This window comes from Lissotriton helveticus, chromosome 6, assembly GCF_964261635.1.
Source record: "Lissotriton helveticus chromosome 6, aLisHel1.1, whole genome shotgun sequence".
Classification (NCBI taxonomy): domain Eukaryota; kingdom Metazoa; phylum Chordata; class Amphibia; order Caudata; family Salamandridae; genus Lissotriton; species Lissotriton helveticus.
This window is the reverse complement of record NC_136067.1, coordinates 185,566,990-185,590,912: the sequence shown is the minus strand read 5'-3', so window position 1 is coordinate 185,590,912 and position 23,923 is coordinate 185,566,990. Positions and strand designations below refer to the sequence as shown.

Genomic DNA, 23,923 nt, shown 5'->3' with positions numbered 1-23,923 from the left:
TACCTAAGGGTTCATAGCGACCTATGGCAACATATCGCATACAATTTGTAAATGTATACAGTGCAAAAGGCAAAGTTATTAAACCGTGGATAAGCCACGTTGCATCGTTGGCCTCTGCCACAGAGAAAGGTAAGGACTCTAATTTCTCAATATGTAACATAGAAAATGAAGCATCTCGCATGGAAAGCAAGCAATGCTTGTCAGTCAAATTAAAGGGAGCAAAGAGAGAAGAAACATTCATGTAGGTCCATGGCACCTTGCCAGCCTTCAACGTTTGAAGGGTCCATGCAAATTGCATGACAGAACGTAATTGATTCTGACCATGGTACAACACAGACACCTCATCATGTACAATATCCACTACAGAAGACACAATATTATCCAAAGTGTAAATGCGGGAAGAAAGCATGTTAATACTATTATCTACCACAGCAAGCACCTTTTCTAAATTTTCCTGATCTATAGCTCTAAGGCGTGTTGCAGCCTCAATCTGTGATGTCTTCCAGATTTCATTGTAAACAGCATATATCCATCTTTTCGATCTACCACTAGCCGGGCCCTTTATGAAATCATTTAAATCCACATCATCATTCAGCTTAGCAAGATGTAATTTAACCGCAGACAATGTTGAATGTTTCAGCCAATTCTGACACAATTTGCCCACTGAGTAAGTTGTGACAGAATGCTCAGGGTCAAAACGTGGATCAGGTCTGACCTGTGTAAAGCCATCAGATAAACCCAGAAAACGGTGCTGGCATGAATCTGCACTTCTGTGCCACACTAGCCAACCTTTAGGATCCATACTGGATATGTTAAATGATGAATTCAGCAATAGGGTTTGTAAGTCCCTAATCGAAAACTGAGTATAATTACTCCAGCCAGAATATTCTTCTAACTCTGGGATGGTCGGAGAATTTAATTTTTTAGATGTAGCCAATCCAAAGCAAGTTGTCTGTGAAATAGAAGAATTCAAGAACAACATCTGATTCAGGATGAGACAAGCACGGTGCAAAGCCTCAGAGCCTTGTACCTGCCAGTTCCTAGAACCCCAAACTGATTTTAAGTCAATAGTCTCCTTCCATAATTCATAGCCGCCTATAGCCAGCTGATCAAGAAAGGATCTCGAATACAACAATTTGGTATCGGTAAGTCTAACCTTGGACATAGGCTTCTGTGTCATTTTAAAATAAAAGGACTCGGGATTAGACTGATTGAAGTCAGTAAAATAAGTGTACTTTTTCAAAAAAGTACTCAAACTGCCTTGTTTAGGACCTGGGCAATGCTCCCATTGTGTATAATTTACAGTATTCCTTCTGGACGCAGTTTTATGTAAGAAGTGATTGCCAAAATGTTGAAAGCAAAACAAATCACCATAATTAGCAGATTCTAAGTACAAATCTTCCGCATCAAAGGCAGCATAGTATTTCAAATCAGAAAACAAAGACTCTACGGCCTGAACATCCCAATCATCAGAACGAATGTTTTGTTTCACAACATCCCCCATGTTAACTCTAAGCACATTGGGGACATTAACAACCTCGTTAGGGCCATGAATTTGAAACCTAACGGCATCCCACACTATCCCATCAAGGACAGGCCAAGCAGTGATGTTAACAAAAGTCAAGTCTCTTTTCAATCTGTGTGCAGAATGCGATGAGGAAAGGGGGGCCAAAGTTCCATTTAGGTGTCGAATGCAAGTTCTTTCTTCGACATAGTGTCCATTCATAAGACGGAAAAAATAAAACACAAACCCAATTGACATGAAAAGGTAAATTGAAAAAAGCACCAGCTAAATATATGTCCAAGGCGGAATTAAAAAATGTTTTTTAAACAAGCTGGCATAAACCGCAAAACGTGAGGGTTTCTTCGAGGTATTGGAAACAGAGTCAAATGAAAATCTGGATTCTGTGGCCAAACGGGCTTGCAGGTCAGGCATGGACAAGTCAGTGGGGTAAGTATAGTCTATTTCAGCAAGGTCTGTACCGGGCAAAGTACTTAATAAAGGACTGGAAATAGCAGGCAACTCGATTGCCACTTCAGTGTCATGATTTGAAGCAGTGGGCAAAACTGAATTTCTCACAATGGAAGGACAGGAAACAGCCGGTGTCATGCTAAGAAGAATCGGCCACTCTGTGTATCTTGACATTGTCAATTGAGATAAACCTGTTTTCCTTACGACCAGGAAGTGGTGGTAAAATGACTGTTCTTGTGCCCTTCACTCCAAGGACTGGAACCGGAGCTCGATAGGAAGGACCAAATTCTTTTTTGTTGTCGATCTTCTCTCGAACCAGTTCTCCAACTTGGGGTAGCCAGCCGACTACCGGGATCTGCAACGCAACATCCGACGTGGAGGGCAAATGTTCCTTTGCAAGACTGTCTCTGGTCTTTTGTAGATTCTGTAAAACAGTACAATGTTCATTTACGTCAAAGGTTGTGGCGCGAGCCACGCAGTCTAGACCGTCAAGGTCAGGGACGAACATCTTGATGCCAAAGAGCATTTCGTATGGGATCCGCCCACCCCGAGACCTTCTAGGGAGATTATTAAGAGCACGCTGCACGCCATAGAGGTGGGCTAGCCAGTTTCTGCCAGTGCCTATAACTTGAGCTGTCAAAGATTGCTTTAAATCACGGTTCATTCGCTCCACTACACTGTTACCCTCAGGTCTGTAGGGAGACGAAAACTTGACTTGGACCCCCATCGAATTCATGGCATCCTTATACGCCTTAGAGGCGAAAGCCGGACCCTGATCGGAATGGAAGGTACCACAGGCAAAAATCCCTACAAAGACGCGCAAATCTCTAAAGACAGTCCGTGAATCAGCGCTGCGATGGGGCCAGACCCACACAAAGCGTGTGCATGAATCAACTGCAACTAAGATGTACTTATACGCAGTATCAGATGAAAAAGGACCGCAGTGATCTAAATAAACACAACCTAGTGGTTTATTAGAAATGTACAACTGAGTCTGTGGCGGACGCGCAGCAGTCGAAGATTTAATCTGCTGACATATGTCACAAAGAAGGACATAATCACGCGTCTGTTTGTACAGTCCCCGCCACCAGAAACGTTGTTGTAATTGAGTTACAGTGGCTGAGACGCCCGCATGCGCAGACGCCACACCTTCATGAGCGGCTGTAATCAAGTCTGCCCTGCGATCCGAGTTGGGAATTAAACGTTCACCAACATCAGGAATTTTCACAAAAGGAACCTTTTCGGGACTTAAGTGGTATGTGTACTTCGAAGGGAACCCCGAAGGATGTTTACCTCCCTTCTCAGTGGCAGCAACAGCTGCCAAGATGTCACTATCAATCTTACTTTTGGACCGTGTAACTGCTGCAACTAAGTATGTAGACACTGCTGATTTCGCTGCTTCATCAGCAAGCGAGTTACCGACAGCGTGGACTCCCACACGCTGGTGGCCAAGAGTATGAATTACAAAAATGAGCGGCAACATAGCCTTAAGCTCTGCCACTCGAACCCAGATCATTTTATGTTTTATTGTGCTACCCTTGGAATCACGAAAGTCATTCTGAATCCAAAAGAACAAGTTTTCATTGTAAGACTGGACACAGTAGAAAGAATCACTTACAATAAGAGTAGTAACACCAGGATCTGCGTACTCCAACGCTAGTAAGAGAGCACGAAGCTCTGCCAATTGTGCTGTGCAATCTCCCTGTGGCAACGTGTGCACTTCCCTGGATATGAACTCATCGTTCATCATAGCACCTACCACAATGGCGCATGCGGAAACGTTGGCATGTTTAGAGCCATGCGCAACCTGCGCCGAACCATCAGTGTAAATGATGCAATGGAAGTCCTCCAAAGGTCGCATAGCTAGAGGAGCAGGATGAACAAACTCATACAGAGGGAGCAACCACTGCGCCCTCACCGGCCTGGTCGCCCCACGATCCTCGCTCCTGCGCCCTCCTGCTGCCTGTGCCGCCCGATCTCCATCGTCGCCTGCTCCCGGCGCCCCAGCCGCCGCAGGGCCGCCAGAGAAGCCCGCACCCGGTTTTCCTGCCGCCGCTGCCTGCAGACCCGCCCCCCCGCCAGCCGATTGGCTAAGACGCTCCCGCCTCCCAGCTGACCCGCCCTCACTGCTCCCTTCTTAAGGGGACCCTCTACTCCCGTTCAGGAGCAACCACTGCGCCCTCACCGGCCTGGTCGCCCCACGATCCTCGCTCCTGCTCCTGCGCCCTCCTGCTGCCTGTGCCGCCCGATCTCCATCGTCGCCTGCTCCCGGCGCCCCAGCTGCCGCAGGGCCGCCAGAGAAGCCCGCACCCGGTTTTCCCGCCGCCGCTGCCTGCAGACCCGCCCCCCGCCAGCCGATTGACTAAGACGCTCCCGCCTCCCAGCTGACCCGCCCTCACTGCTCCCTTCTTAAGGGGACCCTCTACTCCCGTTCAGGAGCAACCACTGCGCCCTCACCGGCCTGGTCGCCCCACGATCCTCGCTCCTGCTCCTGCGCCCTCCTGCTGCCTGTGCCGCCCGATCTCCATCGTCGCCTGCTCCCGGCGCCCCAGCCGCCGCAGGGCCGCCAGAGAAGCCCGCACCCGGTTTTCCCGCCGCCGCTGCCTGCAGACCCGCCCCCCGCCAGCCGATTGGCTAAGACGCTCCCGCCTCCCAGCTGACCCGCCCTCACTGCTCCCTTCTTATGACGCCCCCTCAGCGACCGTGCAGCGGACGCGCGCAGCGGGAGCACCGAATGAGCGCCAAAGGTGCGCCAAAGGTAAGCCCGTCTGCGCCCGTCCGCGCCTGGACCGCGCCCAGCGCCAGAATCCCTGGCCCCCGCAGACACCAGCCCACCCGCCGGACCTACGACGCCGCCACCCTCAACGCGCTCAACACCGGCCGAGTCCCGGGATGCTACCGAGCCTCCCCTAGACGCACCCACGGACCCTTCAGCTGCCACGCCTGCAAGTTCACCTGCATCCGGACCTGCCTCGCACCAGCACCCGTCAAGCCGAACACCAGCAGCATCCACCTCAAGTGCATCCTGCTCAACACCCGATCCGTCCACAGACACGCCATCGAACTCTGGAACCTCCTCGACACCACAGCTCCTGACGTTGCCTTCCTCACGGAAACCTGGATGAACGACTCCTCAGCGCCCGACATCGTCATCGCCATCCCAGAGGGATACAAGATCACCCGGAGAGATCGCGTCAACCAGACTGGAGGAGGCATCGCCATCATCCACAGGGACACCATCCACATCACGACCAACACCGACGACACCCTGACTACCGCCGAACACCTACACTTCCAGATCCGCACCGGCCCGAAGACCACCCTCAGAGGCACCCTGATCTACCGACCCCCGGGACCACGCACACAATTCAGCGAGGACATCGCCGACTTTGTCAGCCCGCATGCCCTCCCCTCCGCTGACTACATCCTCCTGGGGGACATCAACTTCCACCTGGAGAACAACAACGACCGCAACACCATCACCCTGCTCGACAACCTCGCCAACCTCGGACTCAAGCAGCTGGTGTCCACCCCCACCCATCTCGCCGGACACACGCTCGACGCCATCTTCTCATCCAGCGAAGACATCGCCTTCAGCCACGCCACTGGACACCACTGGACAGACCACAGCTGCGTCCACTTCACCTTCAGAAGAACGACGATCCACCACCACCAGCAACAGGTTGCTCGAAGAAGCTGGAACAAGATCACAGCCGACCAGCTCGCCGCTTCACTGAGCCAGCACCCTCCCGCCAGCTCAGCGAACCCAAGCCAGGCCGCCGACAACCTCACGAAGTGGATCAGCAACTGCGCGGACGAACTCGCCCCTCTAAGGACCCCGCCCAGCACACCCGGCAGCAAGAAGGCCCCATGGTTCACCGACGAACTCAAGAGCTCCAAGAAGAACTGCCGAGCCCTCGAGAAAGCCTGGAGAAGGGAACCAACACCAGACAACATGACCACCCTCAAGCTTGCCACCCGGAAGCACCACCAACTAATCCGCGCCACCAAGAAAACTGCATTCAAGGACCGGCTGGACAACAACGCGCACAACTGCAAGGAACTCTTCAACATCGTGAAAGAGCTCTCCAACCCCAACGCCGGAAACAACGACATCACCCCATCGCAAGACCTCTGCAACTCCCTCGCCTCCTACTTCCACAACAAGATCGCGGACATACACAACAGCTTCAGCACTCAACCGACGCACGCCACGAACGAACCACCGCCCCCCACCACCACCCTCCGCGCCTGGACCCCGATCAGCACCGAAGACACCGTCCGCATGATGAACTCCATCCACTCCGGATCTCCGACCGACCCCTGCCCTCACCACGTCTTCAACAAGGCCGACGATGTCATCGCACCCCACCTACGGGACATCATCAACACCTCCTTCAACACCGCCACATTCCCAGAGAGCTGGAAGCACGCCGAACTCAGCGCCCTACTAAAGAAACCTACAGCGGACCCCACCGAACTCAAGAATTACCGCCCCATCTCGCTCCTCCCATTTCCAGCCAAAGTCATCGAGAAGACCGTCAACAAACAGCTGGCCACCTTCCTCGAGACAAATGGATCCCTCGACCCCTCACAGTCTGGCTTCCGAGCCAACCACAGCACCGAGACCGCCCTCATCGCTGCCACCGATGACATCCGAGCCCTGGTGGACAACGAAGAAACAGCGGCCCTCATCCTCCTAGACCTCTCCGCGGCATTCGACACTGTCTGCCACCGCACCCTAGTGCAGCGCCTCAGCAACGTCGGAATCCAGGAGAAGGCACTGGAATGGATCATCTCCTTCCTAGACGGAAGAACACAGAGAGTCCGTCTACCACCGTACAAGTCAGAGGCCACCGAAGTCATCTGCGGCGTCCCCCAAGGATCCTCGCTGAGCCCCACCCTCTTCAGCGTCTACATGAGCCCCCTCGCGGCCATCGTACGCCAACACAACCTCAACATCATCTCCTACGCTGACGACACCCAGCGGATCCTCTCCCTGACCAACGACCCCGCCGCCGCCAGAGCCAACCTTCACGAAGGGATGAAAGACGTAGCCGAGTGGATGACGACCAGCCGCCTGAAACTGAACTCAGACAAGACGGAAGTCCTCATCCTGGGCTCCTCGCCCTCCGCCTGGGACGACTCCTGGTGGCCCCCCGCCCTGGGCACCGCACTCAGACCACGCACGCAACCTGGGCTTCATACTGGACTCCTCCATCTCCATGACCAGACAAGTCAACGCCGTCTCCTCGTCATGCTTCAACATCCTGCGCATGCTACGGAAGATCTTCCGGTGGATCCCCACCGAGACCAGGAAGATGGTCACCCAGGCCCTCGTCACCAGCCGACTGGACTACGGCAACGCCCTCTACGCCGGAACCACCGCCAAGCTCCAGAAGAGACTCCAGCGGATCCAGAACACCTCAGCCAGACTCATCCTCGACATCCCACATCATAAACCACATCTCCGGACATCTGAGAGACCTGCATTGGCTCCCCGTCAACAAAAGAATCACCTTCCGTCTCCTCACCCACGCACACAAAGCCCTACACGATCAAGGCCCGAGCTACCTCTACAACCGCATCAACTTCTACGCTCCCAAACACCATCTCCGATCAGCCAGACACGCCCTCGCCGCCGTCCCCCGCATCCGAAGAACGACAACAGGAGGAAGGTCCTTCTCATACCTGGCCGCCAAGACCTGGAACTCCCTCCCGACCGACCTGCGCCTGACCCAAGACCACCTCTCCTTCAGGAAGAAGCTCAAGACCTGGCTGTTCGAGCAGTAGCAGCACCTCTCCCCCCCCCCAGCGCCTTGAGACCCTCCGGGTAAGTAGTGCGCTCTATAAATGTCTTTGATTGATTGATTGATTGATTGATTGATTGATTGATTGATTGATACTGCAAGTACTCCTGCGACCGCAACGAGGCGTCAAAAATAAACGTGACATCCGTGGACGTCAAGGACGCAGCCCACTGAATCCACCGAGGGTGCAAAGCTTTTGAATTTGGTACACTGGCTCTCGTGACTGCCTCCAAATGAGGACAGGGTGTTACAACCAACATGCGTTTCCCCTGTGGCAGAGCCCGTTCTTTAAGAATAGCCATCTGCACAGCTGTTAAAACCTTTTCCACAGTGGGAAACCGCATCTCAGCCGAAGTGTACAGGTGTGACTTGTAAGCAATATGTACTGTGTCTCCTTCATTAAAAGTGAGGTACGTGAAACCCACTGTCCCTGGTATTATTCTTATCACCAGGTTGGTATGGTTATCACGAGTCAGTAAGAACTTAGAAGCGAGCAGATCAGCCTGCAAGGACTGCAAGATGGCTGAATGCTCAGGCAGCCAGCATGATTTCGAAAAATTTGGTTGTATCAAAGCATACAAAGGCTTGATACGCTGGGCATATTCCGGAATGTATGTCCTCCCGAAATTCAAAAAGCCCAGTAAAGACTGTAATTTTTTCAGTGTTGTAGGAGCGCGCAACTGTGCGCATTTCTCCAAGAAATTAGGAGCCAAACCTCTACCTTCATTGTTGAGCTCATAGCCCAGAAACAACACTGTGTGCTCAGCAATGTGCGATTTTGCAAAGTTAAATTTGTAACCCATGTCTGCAAAGTTACAAATAACAGAATTTACATGACACAGATGCTCCCAAATATCGTCGTCTGTGAGATATATGTCATCTACATACGAACAAGCATCCGCGTCGAGTGCCTCCAAAATAGAGACTATGCGTGCGGTAAATATACCAGGACTACTCAAATAGCCCATTGGGAGTCGCCGGAATTGTTTTTGGACCCCAGCGCATGTAAAACTGGTCCATTGGGAGCTAAAGCTGTCCAATCTGTGGGCATAGAAACCGTTGGATATGTCAAGCGTTGTTTTAAAACGCTTACGCACAAGACTATCCACTAGGGCAGAGCCGTGAGTATTCTGTACTGCACAGTTACGGCAATGCGAGTTCAAATGCCGGTAATCCAATACCAAACGATATGATCCGTCAGGCTTGGTCACAGTAAAAAGAGGATTATTCATCGGTGACACACACGTTTCAATAACTCCCTTATATTCTAATTGTTCAAGGATTTCCGCGACGGGAGCTTTAGCTTCACGCCGAATGGGATATTGAGGTTGAGGCTGCGGCTGAGACCGCAACGGAATTTCGTGGCAAGGGGATAATTTGTCCCAACCACATTGGTTACGGTACAGAGCCGGTGCGAGAGCCCGACCCCACTCTTCTGCAAAATGCTGAGCATGCTCTTTCGAGACAGTGTTCGCGAAACTGGGGAGGATTACCTCCTCCCCTCGCGGTGCCGCGAGCACAAAAGGTGGGGGCCAGTCAGCCTCCGAAAGCAAAATATCATACGTAGAAGACAGATTTTCCCAAAATACCCCTTTGACGGCACGCTGTATGTCACCTTCAATTAACAGGACAATTTCATAAAGTCTTTCAGGGGGAGCAAGTCTCGTATCGGCTGTTTCAATTACAACGTATACATCAGTCGCTGTCACCCTCAGTAGTGGACGCAGCGCCTCTCTCACTATGGTAATCTCCGCCGCGCTGTCCAGCAAGGTCAGAGCCCACGTCAGACTCCGAAGCCGCGTTCTCACTATCTGTGGCATATCGATGCGCTGTTAAGGCCGCGACTTTCTTTTTCGCAAACTGTGGTCTTTTAGGCGTAGAATCCTCCTGCTTCGCCGTGCCGTCTGTCTGGCGGGACTGGCCACGTCCTTGTGGGCCACCACGTCCCCTACCGCCTCCTCCTCCACCGGTCTTCGGGGCCGATGAGTCCTGAAAGGAACGAGGAGAGCGTTGTTCAGAAACCTGAAATCTATCAGGCGATTTAATCATCGCGCGATCGCGCAAATCATATACTCTTTCAGTTGGCGCAGGAACCTGCGGCGCAGGATATGAATCCTGAGTCTGCTGTTGTTGCTTCCCCTGTTTCTGTTTTTTAGGCCAATTCTGTTTATTGGACTTGGGTTGGACATCTGCTGTTGCAGACTGTCCCTGTGGTTGTTTTTTCTCCTTAACTGTAAAATATTTCAGACCTCTACTTGTGCGGCCGATCGTTTTATATGCGGCCACAACTATCTTCGCTAACTGTCGGGTTTATCGGCATCGGGCAGAGCAGCCAAAGCATTCGACACCTGAAAGTTCACTGCATCTCCCTTGATATTGGAGAGAATGAGATCGCTTACAATCTCAAAAGAACCACACAGGCGCATACCCAATTCAACCGCTGCTTCCGGTCCGTGATCATCCTGAACACGTTTAACGATCGTAGGCAGTACGGTCATAGACGGGGTGCCGAAACACCTTGTATAAACGGCCGCAAAAGTTTTTCCCCAGCTTTCACAGTCAATGAGCTCAGGAGTTAAATCCTTAGGCAAAGTAATCGTCAACATTCTATGTTTATCAGCAGGAGTAGAATTCGGAAACACAGCTTCCAGTTGATCAAACTTCTCGGCAAGCCAGAAAGGAAAGTCATCCTTATCATCGGGACGCTTACCAAAAACCGAATTGACCATAACTGGATTTAGTCTCAAGCCGCCATGTTCCGTTTGAACGGCCGGACCTCCCGGGGGACCTCCCGGGAGATGACGACCAATGTATTGCACTAATGCACGAATCACGGCAATCGAGACAACATGTAGTCTGCGAATATCAGCAAGGGGACAAGCGCCGTGATTCGGGTGCGGGGTAAATCCACCCAAAGCAGGCCAATTCGTGCCTGGAATGGACAAAGGACCTAACCTCGCAGCGGACAAAGAGTGGGGGAGGGCGCCATCAAACCAAACGCGATGCTGCCAATGATCAATAGGTACTTCCAGTGCCCTGTACGGGGTGTATTCAGCCGGTACAGGGGAGGGTGTGTAGGTGTGGAAAACACCAGAAATTGCGTCCACTGCCGGAAACGTTACCCATGAGTAAAACAGTTCGAACGGGTACGCCGGATCCGCACACACCACTAAAATCACAGCCATGCCCTCCAACGGGACCTGGTATGTCTGTAGATGGGTGCGCACCGCAATGCGACTATGCTGCGCAATGGCCACAGCCACAGCCATGATTTCACCGGAACCACAGAAAAACAAATTCAACTTTGTAGCACAACTGGGTAGTTATTCAAAGAAACCGTTTTAGATAGAATCAAGCTTGAAAAGACCTATTTCAAAAAATAGGTAGGTTTCACCGACACCACCGTTTTCCGGAAACGACAGTGAGGGGGTTAAGGTTTGAATGATATACTACTCGAGTGTCATGATATAAGTCCACCAACGTATGGGCGCCATGTAGCAGGGTTTCTGTTCTCCCACAGAACTGTGCACAGAGGATTGGAACCTCAGCGAATTAGGGTGACCCAAAACTCACCTTAGTACCCAACAAACCCCTTACCGAGCTAGCTACAGTGTCTCATTGGTCATAACAAACTCCCAATGTTTAGACAAACCAGAACATGAGCTTACAATACCTCAGGTTACGTGGAACACATGAGCACTCTTTCGTTATACAATCATTTCAAACCAGAACGTGGAGTAAAGAAGAACACGTGAACATTTGAAATATTTATTTACTAATGTCGTCTTCTCAGGCGCAGTATCTTAGATAATACAAGGAAACATATTATCAAAAGCAAAGTTATCAGCATAGTTACTAGTCCATAAAAAGCGAATGGTGACAGCATGTTAACATGCTGTAAATGAATAAGAGTTAACAACACTTATTTCTCACCTTCCCTAACTCGCATATTATATTAATAGCTAAGAAGGTCTCTTTGAGTTTGAATTAGGGCGGGCCCATACCTCAGGATCCTAGAATGAAGGGATCACATCAGCATACACCAGCTCTCTCTGCATGCGAACAGCATCAAGTGTGTTATGTGTGCCTCGAGCAAAGCAATATAAAACCCGTCTAAAAGCCAAAGTTGGCAGAAGCTGCACTTATGTTATGTCTATGAAGGCGCGAAGATCAGACCTCATAACAATTCAGTATCTTGTTGTTCCTGAAGCTTCAGCACTCTCTGTACAGACATAGTTTATTGAGCAAAGCTGATATCAGAGTAATAACATATTATTCTCATGTAAACCACAGCGAACTACTAGGTTGAAAGCTAAATCAACAATTAAGTGTCGTGTGCAGAAGCAGCAAAAGGAAAAATGGCGTTTAAACATGTAATGTGCCTATGCTAACTTAACGCATTATAAAGATATATAGTAGCTATATGACAGCACATGTCCTACCTTTTACAAACACTGCACCCTGCCCAGGGGGGTAACTTGCATCTACCTGAGGGGTGTCTTACATGTAAGAAAGGGAAGTTTGGGGGCTGGCAAGTCTGTGCACTTGGCAGGGTGACATGGCAGTTTAAAACTGAGCATGCAGACCTTCCAGTGGCTAGTCTGAAACACATTTATAGGACGACTCATGTGGGTGTCACAATCAGTGCTGCAGGCCCACTAGTAGCATTTGATTAACAGGCCTGGGTCACCCCCAGAACACTGTACTAGGGACTTACTAGTAAATCAAATATGCCAATCATGGATTACCAATCATAATAACAATTTACGCAGGGAACACATGCACTTTGACAGTGATCAACAGTGGCAAAGTGCTCAAAGCATTTAAGCATATAAGCCAGCAAAAACAAAATCCAGGATACTGGGAAAAAAATACAGGAGGTGGAGGCAAAAATTCTGGGGAAACCATGCCAAGGATGCCAGGTCTAACACAAACCCTATTGTGCGATTCTGTAACCTATTCACAGAATGGGTTTGTCATTCAGTATTAGGAAGGGGCATGTTTAGGATGGCCCTTCCTAATACCGACTGTGGCATGTGTGAATGGTTTGCGACTGAAATGCAGTTGCAAAACATTTATATTTTGTCCCCTACTTTTTTTAATTTTTTTTATTAAACCTTTATTTAGTGCAGTCAATAGAGATACATGACATTCACATCATTACCAATCAAACAGAGCGTAATACTTATGGTACATCAGTAGAATAGCGTACAGTCCTGTGGGCTGGATCACCTCATCATGTCTTAACAGCAAAGCAGTGAACAGCAGACAGCAGGGTGGAGACAGCATTAGCAGAGCACTGCGCACAATGCAGTGAGGAATGCAAGTAGTGGGAAAGATTCACTACTCCGGCAGGCCGATCAAACAACAAGCTAGCTAGCTACAAGCAATGTGAAGTATAGAGGACGAGCATCAGACTGCCCGTGTAATGTGGCTGACACAATCCTTACCAGGGGGCCATCAGCATCCCTATTAGTACTAGTGTACCCTGCATGCAGCATCAAGGGCGTCCCTTCGCCTCCTCCAAGTATGCATATGGAATGTGGGTACTCTGATTGGTGTTTGTCATGAGGTGATGCACGGTTTCCAACCTGTTAGGGGCCACCCCTACATGTGTTTAGTCACTGAACCCAATGTGCATGTAAAATCCCAACTTGATTACAGCAGCAGTTTATCGGGGGGGCCTGCGGCACACGCCCAGCAAATAGCAGTATCCAAACTGCAGGTGTCTCATAGTCCTCTACTACGTCTCGACGCTGAGTAGCACGCCACTCCAAGAGCAGAGAAACTCTGTTCCCACCGGCTAGGCTCAGTGCAGTTGTATCCGAGCGTCATACGACATTAATTTGCTCAGGGCTCAGCTATCTGACCCTCATCTGCAGAGGTGTCACTGTGAGACACTTGGGACACCCAGTAGAGCTGTAACGGGGACCAGATATCTTTGGGCTTGCAACGTACAGGCATTAGGTCTGCATAGACGCCATGTTGGTCTTGGCAGTATGTGAGATCATCTAGCCATTCTTTGAATTTTGGTGCCCTGCCCCTCCCCCATCTGCAGGCTACTCTCCTTTTAGCAAGGAGCAACGCAATATCTACGAATCGTCGGTGCGATTTGGGTATGTCTTTGGTATATCCCAACAGCATCAGCACCGGGTTTAGTGGAAAAGGGCCTGCAATCATGACCTGAATCGCAGCATGCACCTGCGTCCAATATTCCTGTATCGTGCCACACTCCCAGGCCAGATGAAGGAAGCCCGCTCCTTCCGAGCGGCAGCGCGCGCACCTGTCGTCGTCTGAGAAATGAAATCGCAGCTTCCTGACTGGCGTGTAATAAAATCTCTGAATAAACTTGTAGTGAATGATTTTCAGTCGAGAGCTGGACGAGACGTTTGCCGTGACCGAGCAGCAATAATTCCATTGCTCTTCAGTGAGTTCAGCGTCCAGCTCAGAGCTCCAGTCGTCTCGAGCTTTGGACCTAACAGGCGGACGCTGCGCTCGGATGTTATTATACAGTTTAGAAACCATATGCCTCCCATCTGACACCAATAGCACATGCAAGGGCAACACCACCCCTGGTTCATCCGGAAAGCTGGGGAGTATGTCACGCATACCCTGACGAAGCCTAATATAGTAAAACACCTCCATCGGAGTCGGGGGACCCGCCTGAAATATCTGATCTTTGGTACGAAATATCCCGTCCTGGAACAAATCACCCCATGTACTTATGTGAACGCGCTTACACATGGATCGAAATCCATGTTCCAATAACAATGACAGTTTCGGATGGTACGCCAGGGGCAGTGCAGGTGAGTAAAGCATGGGAGCGTCGAGCATTTTAGCTACTCTTCTCCAGGCGTCGACAGTGCATGTGACTGTGGTGGCAGGCATCTCAATATCACCAATCACTCCCAGTAGCATACCGTTAAGCGGAAGCGGATGCGCAATCCATTCTTCAGCCGCAATCTGGGGCATAAAGGGAGCGGGACTAACCCAGTGGTAGGCGTGTTGCGCCTGAGCACTAAGATAGTACACAGCAAAATCCGGCACATCGAATCCACCCTTATCGTATGGTTGTGTCAAGACCGCCCAGCTAAGCCGCGGTTGTTTACCTCCCCAAAATAAGCGAAGAAGTTCAGTTCGCAGTCTCTTAAAGAAATAGGGGCCAGGGTAGTAGGGGATATTCTGAAAAAGGTATAGGAAACGCGGGAGGATGATCAACTTGATCAGTGAGGCTCTGCCTGCCATCGATAGCGGCAGGGCCATCCAGCGAGTCACATTGTCTGCCAATTGCGAGATAGCCACGCCATAGTTCAGCCGGATAGTGTCCTCTTTATTGAGCGATATCTCAATGCCCAGGTATCTGAGTTCCGAACTGCACCATTCTAGGGGGTAGTCCAATTGAAAATGGTCAACCGAGTTCGTGAGGGGGAAGAATTGTGATTTCTTCCAGTTGATGTGCACTCCGGACATGCCGCCAAAAACTATAAATTCCCTCAGGATTGGGTTAAGGTTCTGCTGTGGGTGCCGCACGTACAGGGTAACGTCGTCCGCGTATAAGGAAATCCCTATCTGCCGTTGGTAGCAGTTAAAGGCGCTGGCCTTATGTAGTTGCCGGATCCTGCATGCCAATGGCTCGATTGCCAAGGCGAAAAGCAGGGGCGACAGGGGGCAGCCCTGCCTGGTCCCTCTTGTGATCGGCATTTGTGTAGAAAGCACACCATTAATGACGATCCTGGCAACTGGGTTAGTGTAAAGAAGCTTCACCCATGAGATGAAAATCCGAGGAAATCCCATTCTAATCAAAATAGCCATGAGGTAGCCCCATTCCACAGAATCAAACGCTTTGGTGGCGTTTAGAAACACAGCGGCAACAGGCAGCTCAGGCGCAATGGTGGGGATAAGGGAGAACAGCGTGCGAAGGTTATGCGACGTTGCTCGCCCTGGCACAAAGCCAGACTGATCCGGTAGCACCAGGGTAGTCATGAGGAGGGATAGCCTAGTCGCTAACACTTTGGCAAGTATTTTTGCATCAGAATTCAGCAGCGAAAGGGGTCTATAGGAGTCGGTATCTAATGGATCTTTCCCTGGCTTCAGAAGTGAGGTAATCGCCACCTCCCTCATTGAGCCTGGTAGTATCCCCGCCTCCAGCGACTCTTCAAAGATTTGCTTCAGCACCGGTGCCATAATGTCAATGTAGCACTTGTAAAATTCAGCTGGAAGGCCGTCCAGCCCTGCAGCCTTGCCGTTACTGAGGGACATGATAGCATCCCTAATCTCATCTAGTTCAAAAGGACACCCAAGAAAGGCCCTGTGACTGTCGCCAAGCCAACATAGCGCTATGTCATCAAGGAAGTCCCCGAACTCCACTTCGCCTTCCTGCTGCGTGGAATATAATTGTTTGTAGTGCTGTAGGAAGGTGTCCTGTATCCTTTTTGTGTCCTGATAGGTCCCACCCTTGCCATCAGTGATTTCCAAGATATGGGTAGCATAGCGCTGGTGTCGCGTGAGTGCAGCAAGTACCTTCCCCGGTCGGTCCCCCTCCCAGAATCTCCTAGCCGTCCAGTACTTGCCCCGGAACTTCACCTCCCTGGCAGCCTCTTCCTCAAAGGACGAAAGCTTAGACCTGAATTCCTGCGCCAGATCAGGGCTAGGGTTGTGGACCATCTCCGCCTCTAGGGCTTTAAGTTCCGATTCAAGTTTAGTCAGCGTGCGCACTATGTCCCTCAGTATCCCGCAGCTCTTAGCAATCGTGATACCTCTGATAGTCACCTTGAAGGCTTCCCATATCGTCTCCACACTTTCGACTGACCCCTTATTTCTAGGGAAGAAAGCCTCTATCTCCTCACCAAGTTCATGCTTAAACACCGGGTCAAGAAGAGAGGAGGGGAACAGCCGCCACGGTGGTCGCAATTTGTTCATTCCAGGCATCTTCATTAAAGCCAAGACCGGACAGTGGTCACAGTAGGTCCGAGGCAAATGCTTTACTTTAATGACACAATTGGCAAGGCCCCGCGAGATAAAGCAGTAATCAAGTCTCGCCCATGTGCGTGCGTGTGCCGTGAAATGTGTGCCCTCTCTAGTCACTGGGTGCGTGAACCTCCAGCTATCTATTAGCCCTGCCTCAGTTAGTATACCCTGCAGGGTGTCGCGAGCTTTTGTGTTGTATTGGCCACTCCCATCCGACCTATCCGCCGCAGGCATCAGCGACAGGTTGAAGTCCCCCCCCAGATGACGTGTGCGGCTTCGACCTCCAATATATGACCCCACAATGTCAGAAAGAAACCAGGTGTGTCAACATTGGGCGCATAACAATTCACAATTATGACCACATCCGTGCCCAGTCTGCCCCATAGGATCACATACCTCCCCTCAACGTCCACCCTCGCTCCCAACTTTTGGAATGGCAGTGCTTTATTAATCAAGATGACCGTACCTCTGGAATACGTGGAATAAGAAGAGAACTCTCTCACAAGTGCCCATCTACATGCAAATTTAGGGTCCCTTCGCGGGTCCAAGTGAGTTTCCTGAAGTAACGCTATCTTCACATGATGTCTATCTAAATACGTAAGTACATTTCTACATTTCCTGGGATCATTAAGGCCTCGTACATTCCAGGACAAAATTGAGATGTCATTCAATGCGTCACCACCCATGTCCACCACTGTACCGATAAAGAATCATAGCCAAGTTGCCAGCCCTTACTCGTGGCGTACCAGGTGCAAGTCTCCTCACTGTCTGAACCATTCCCCTCTCCCATTCTGTATCGCTTTCAGTCACACTAGCTCCAATGTCTGCATTCACGTCATGGATATCTCCCGAAACACTGCCTATAGTCACAACAGCCCAAACCCCAACAGTCATACTTCCCCCCTCCCCTCATATGCAGCAACCCAACTCCCTCGCTCCCATTCCTCCCCCCTCCCACTGAAGCAACCCAATCTTGCCAGTACCACAACCCCTCCCCCCTCCCCGAACCCCATACTCAACAACCATCGAAGAACTGTGTGGGGAATCCCCTTCTGGGGGCATCAGAGGAACGCACCAATCCACCCCGATAATCTCCTCTCGCCCCGCACATGCCATACGGGAACAGTCAGAGATGGGGGGGTGGTGCCTGGTATACATTACCCCTGCAGATTAGAACCTGTCCATCATGCCAACGTCTCTCATGGAGTCCTCCCCAGGTGGAGAAGACTTCAGTTCATTCAAGTGAGAATGTCCACTTATCAGCTGCAGCTCATACCTCCACCAAGTTTGCCAACAGCCTGCTCGCTTCAACGACAACCCCATTATCGGACCACAGTTTGTGAGCCCCCAGCCCAGCCACATCATGTCCACGTAGCAATGAATCTGCAACTCGATTCCATAACAAGGTAGTCCATCTGGGGCTTGGTCAGGTCCAAGGAGACAAAACAGCAGATCAACGACACGAGGTCAATCAGTCTATATCAGAGAGGCATTGTCATTCGTCAACATTCTCCAAAGGTTCTCCGCCTACACCATCTTCCTCCTCGTTTCGCCTGCCTCCTCTAGTAGCGCGGAGTTTTTTGATATAGTCCTCTACCTGCTGCGGATTTGTGAAAAAATATTGTTTGGCCTGATGGGTCACTCTGAGTTGTGCAGGGTACAGGAGTGCATAGTCCACCTGCATGTCTCCAAGCTTTTTCTGTACGTCCAAGAACTTCTTCCGCTGCTCCTGCACCATAGGGGTGAAGTCCGGGTATACTGAGAAGGTCACACCATCACACGTCAGGTTTTGGTTCATCCGCGCCGCCCGTAGTGCCGCGTCGCGGTCGCGGTAGTTGAGCAACCGGGCGATAATAGGCCGCGGCGGTCTCCCTGGTTCGGGCCTTGGACCTAGGGAACGGTGTGCTCTTTCGACAATAAATTGACTGGAGAAGGCTTCCCTTCCCACTGCAGTCGTAAGGATTTTTTCGACATATTCTTCCATACGTCCAGTGTTGGTGGACTCCGGCACACCTATGACGCGGATGTTATTGCGTCTACTCCTCGCCTCCAACTCTTCATTCTTCGCCGCTATCACACGCAGAATGTTGTCCATTCTGGATAGGCGGGTATCGTGGGACGCTGATGTGTCCTCCGCGGCCGATACGCGGCGCTCTGCTTCCGTCAGGCGTTCCTCATGGACCTCCAGTTTTTGAGCGACCCCATCCATCCTCGAGGACAGCCGATCCACCTTGTCCACTATTGTGGCGAAGCCCTGCCGCATCTCCTCCATCATCACTTGCATCTCAGGGGTCATGGATGTGGAGAGGGGCTCAGTACCCGATGAGCCACGGGCACCACCAGACCCTGCCGTGTCTTGCAGTTGTTTCCAAGTGGCCGCGGGTTCAAAAGAGAGTTTAGGCTGCTTATTGTCATTCTTTCCCATTGTGTGCCGCTTGTAGGGGCTGGAGGTGCTCGGTAAGATGCGATTGGAGCGGTCCTCACTGCCCGTCGACAATCCCTTTTGCATCCGTACTGCCAGTACAGTGGTAGAGCAAGTGGCGGCACCTTCCGTGCGAGGAGCGGTCCAGCAGTGCACAAGTGATCACCGCAATATAATGTGGCTCCAGTCCCAGTAACCGAGGTGACCTTCAACCGCTCATGAGGGGGTCAGAGGTCCCCCTCAGCTGCATTGTGCGTATGTCTGTTGGTGGTGTGCTAAGGACGATCGGTCTAGGTCTGTGCCGTGACAGAGTAACCTCCCCGAGGCCACCCTGTAGGTATCCGGCGACAGTCAGCACTCCACCACTGCATCTCTCACCTCTGTTGGGCAGGGAAGGCCTGTGCTCCTCTGTTACCTGCTGCCTGCAAGGTCCGCTAGCATTGCGTGGAAGGTGACTCGATAGCATCTGCCAGGATCCCCAGCGCCCAGCCGGGGCTCGCCCCGTCTCCCACGGCGTCGAACAGCCCAGGCCAATGCACAGGATCCTCCACCAATATTCAGACTGTAGGCCGCACGTGGCCTTGCCGTAGTAAGATTGATAAGTGCGCACCCCTGTGGACCTCCAGATACGCGGCGCATCCACGACAGTAGAATAGCCACACGCCTATGGGTGCTGAATGTCGTCAGTAGTTGCTATGGTCGTTAAGATACTCTAGTTGTGCACATGCAGGCCCCTCTGCCTTATAGGGATGCTCTCAGTCCATGCTGGAGAGGATCGGGGGGGGGTGTTCCACCGTGCTGCCGGCGGGTAGCGACCAGTGAAGGGTCCGGTCACAGGCAGTGTCCCACAAAAGGCTCCTGGCGCCCCTCAACCCTCTGCCACCAGCAGCGGTGAGTCCGCGGAGGGTGGACTGGCACTATCGGTTATTTGCGCGCCAAGCCCGGGGCCCCGCTCAGCCACCTCCCGGTTCAGGCGGCAGGATCCGTCTCCACGCGCGGTCCCAGCAAGTCTCTGTATCGCCGCTCAGTGTCCCTGCGCTGCGTAGTGGCCAGCAAGAGGGGCAGACTCACCGCCACAACAGGTCCGCCGAGCCTCGGCAGGGTCCGTACTGTCCAGGCGGGCCGCCCCGCGTCTGAGGCCTGCTGTCCTCGTGGCGAGCCCCGGCCTCACGTAGTCGCGCTCCCAGGCTGTTGCACCGCCCTTCCGCAGCAGTGTGACCCGGTCAGTCTTCACACTCGACAAAGTCCGGCGGCAAACTTCGGATCGCCTCCAAACTTGGACAGGATCTGCAGGACACAATAACTCTCACTCGCTGAAATTTTCAGGCGGACATCTGCAGGATGGGAGGATAAAATCAGGATAGTTCTGACCAGGCAGCCAGAGCCTCACTAAAGTGCGGCCATTAGCTCGTGCGCCCTCTAGCGCCCCTATTTTTGTCGCCTACTTCAAGTAGGTGGTAACCCATTCACAAACGTGAAGGGGTTTCCTTTGTCAATGTGTGTGAAAACGTTTTTTAAGAGTAGGCAGTGGTCCCACATACTTTTTGCTTTTGAAACACATCCTGTTTTCCATTCAGGCTGCATTTTAAAAACAAAAAATGTTGCTTTATTTAAAAGCAAACACAGACACGTGGTCTGCTGTACCCAGTGTGAGAAGTTGGCCTGGTGTATGATGTTCACTATTCTAGTGAACACCTTGCACCAGTCCTAACAACCCTTATGGTGATGGTTGTAAGTCAACCTTATAGACCAGCTATCCTAGTGGTAGCGTGGACAGAACAGTCTTAGGGTAAAAGACTCTTGAGGGTGTGTAAAGCCAGCTGTTTTACCATATACAACCCATTGAATGCCAAATGAAAGGACACCACACAGGATATATATAAAATATATATGTATTTATTTACTAACACACTCCTCTGAACTCTTTATGAGATCAGAGGCAAAAGCACATAACAAGTTACTCTTAGAAATACTTTAAATAGCACAATTTAGAGTTAGGCCCTAGGGGCGTGTAAAACCATATACTAAGTAAGTGGTATAAGAACCACGACTCGGGAAAAGGAAAGGCCTAGGGCCTGGAGAATCGCTGGGGCTACACTATCTGAACCATAGGTTAGGAGTAGGAGGCCCACAAGCGGCGCGTGCAGTGTCAGTACACTCACGCGAGAGTCAATAGAAAGTCAATGTGAACTTAAAAAGGTAAGTAACGAAGATTTAGGACACTTCCGGTCTAAATAGGAAGATACAACTAACAAAACTAGACACTAGGATAGTCAATCCCTACAGGAGCACCGAAATACTCGCGTTACCTCACCCACGGGCTGCGGGTGCATAGGTGTCAAAGTGTGTGGGGTTTTCGCGTTGATTCCTATGGAGCCTTGGAAGAAGATGCTGCAGGCGACCAGGAGGAAGATGTCTGGGTGGATCCAAGGGTGGAGCGGAGTTGAAGAAGACCTGAAAGCAGAGGGGACAGAGTCTAGGTCACTAGCCAGTGACCGGGTGGAACCGGGAAGGAACCAGACATCGTTGAGGAGCAATCAGGAGCTGTCGTGAAGCTTGTCTTTGCAGCCACGCGTACCAGGAGGCGTCGAGGAAAACCAGGTCCTGGAGAGGAGCTGTCCCACAAAGGTTCTCGCAGATGGAGGGGTCGACTTCAAGATCGGAGTCCACAAGCCTAAGCAAAGGCAACCCACGCAGGATACACAAAAGGCTTCTGGTGCAGACCAGGAGGGTCTGAGGTACTTCACCTCTTCAGGGAAGCAAGGGCCAGTCTGGAGCACCCAGACCAGCGATGGATTTTCAAAAGGATCGTCGTCACAGGGCTACTAGCCAACTGGCCAGCAACCGGGACAACGCGTTGAGCAGAACACAAGCAGAAGGGCCCCACGCAGATCTCGTGGAGTGTGGAGGGCTGGTCTTCGGTGCAGGTGGAGCTCGGTGTTGGGGTGTCTCAGTCCCCAGGGCCCAGTTTCGAGGATGCCTCAGGAGCTGCGCTGTTAGCAAGTTGAAGACTTTCCAAGTTGCCTGGTTCCACGGGTTCCGATGCCTTCCACTGGGCTCAGCTGTGTTGGAGTCGTGCAGTGGGGTCAGAGAGGTCCAGGAGTCGTGGTCTTGTCAGGCTCTGTGCTCGGGTTCCGGTGGGAACGGCGACAAAGCAAGCCGTCGAGTTGCTGGATGGTGCCTGGTTTGCCCAGGGTGGTCACTTCTTGGCCACAAGGGAGATTCTTCAGAATTCAGCTCAGGTGAATATCGAAGGGTCCAGAGTTTCGTTTCAAGTCGATTCCAGGATTAATCTACAGTCCTGGGGTTCAGCTCCTACCTTTATACAACTAAAAGGGGCCGGATTACTTTCTAGGTCCCTCCTATGGGTGGGACCAGGAAGGGAGGTGGTTACACCCCCTTTCCTTTGTCCAGTTTCGCGCCAGAGCTGAGGCTGGAGTGCCCCAGCACCGGTTTGAACTGGACTATGCATGGAGCACCTAGTGTGCCCCAGGCAGTGCCTCAATCTATTCAGCCCTCCCTGTCCCAATACACAAAGTCCTGTCTGGGGTGGTGCTCGCACCTCTCCAGGCAGGAAACCTATTGTCCAAACCTCCGTGACTGGAAGGACTCCCAGCAGCAGGAGGTCAGACTTGTGTCTGTGGCAGCAGCGTCCAATTTGTGACGCTGGGGCTCTGGTTAACTTTAACTGGGATATCAATCAATCAATCAATCAATCATGCCATTTGTATAGCGCACTACTCACCCGGGAGGGTCTCAAGGCGCTTGGGGGGAGGGGTATGCTACTGCTCGAACAGCCAGGTCTTGAGTTGTTTCCTGAAGGCGAGATGGTCCTGGGTCAGCCGAAGGTGGATGGGGAGGGAGTTCCAAGTCTTGGCAGCCAGGTAAGAGAAGGATATTCCTCCGGCGGTGGCTCTTCGGATGCGTGGTACGGCTGCGAGGGCGAGGCTGGTGGACCGTAGCTGGCGGGTGGGCGTGTAGAAGGTCAGGCGGTCGTTGAGGTACTTGGGGCCCAGGTCGTGGAGAGACTTGTGTGCGTGGGTGAGGAGCCGGAACGTGATCCTCTTGTCGACGGGGAGCCAGTGCAGGTTCCTCAGGTGGCTGGAGATGTGGCTGCGTCGGGGGACACAAAAAACCAAAGGGGGAAGCGTAGAGGTTGAGATAGAATCACCCTCCTGAACAGTTCATGTAAACATAGAGATTCTATCAATGTGTAGAGGTGCAAAATATTTTATGATTTTTTTATTTTTGTAAGTTCTTGTGAAATGATAGGCTCTCTCTTCACAGTGGGAAGATGAGAGCACGTGTGCTTGTTAAAATACCCCTCACACCCTAAAAAAATCCGTTAGTGTCATGCTTCATCATAGGGGTCTTCCCGTCCCTATAACGGGGCGGGGCGTGCTACGACCAAACGAACTACGCGGGAGCACTATAGATATGACAGGGCTATGTGTGGGTGCAATGGTGTCAGTGAAGTGTAGGGATCTAACTAGTGAATGCACAAAAATAAAAAAATTAAAAATTCCCTGGCTAGTAGAACAAGTACATTTTATTGATTTCTCTAGCTGGAAATATTAAAAAGGGGATATAGGTAGAGCAATTACTGACTACCGAGTCGACATGTTTCATAGGCAGTCCCCAACTGCCTACTCATCAGGACCTTTTGGTGATCCCTACTGTAAATAGCTCAGTTCTACAGAGGTAAGCCTACTGTCCTACAAATATACCAGCAAAAATAGGCTGAATGTTTGT

The 23,923-nt window shown here is 51.4% G+C and overlaps 1 protein-coding gene across 1 annotated transcript in view; it reads right to left on the bottom strand.

The window, feature by feature from the left end:
* PKHD1 (PKHD1 ciliary IPT domain containing fibrocystin/polyductin) overlaps positions 1–23,923 on the bottom strand; it is a 1,769,028-nt gene that overhangs the window by 425,452 nt on the left and 1,319,653 nt on the right. The window contains exon 52 of the mRNA XM_078647366.1: positions 15,623–16,600. Coding sequence (XP_078503492.1) covers positions 15,623–16,600 — 978 coding nt within the window. The remainder of the gene's footprint in view (positions 1–15,622; positions 16,601–23,923) is intronic.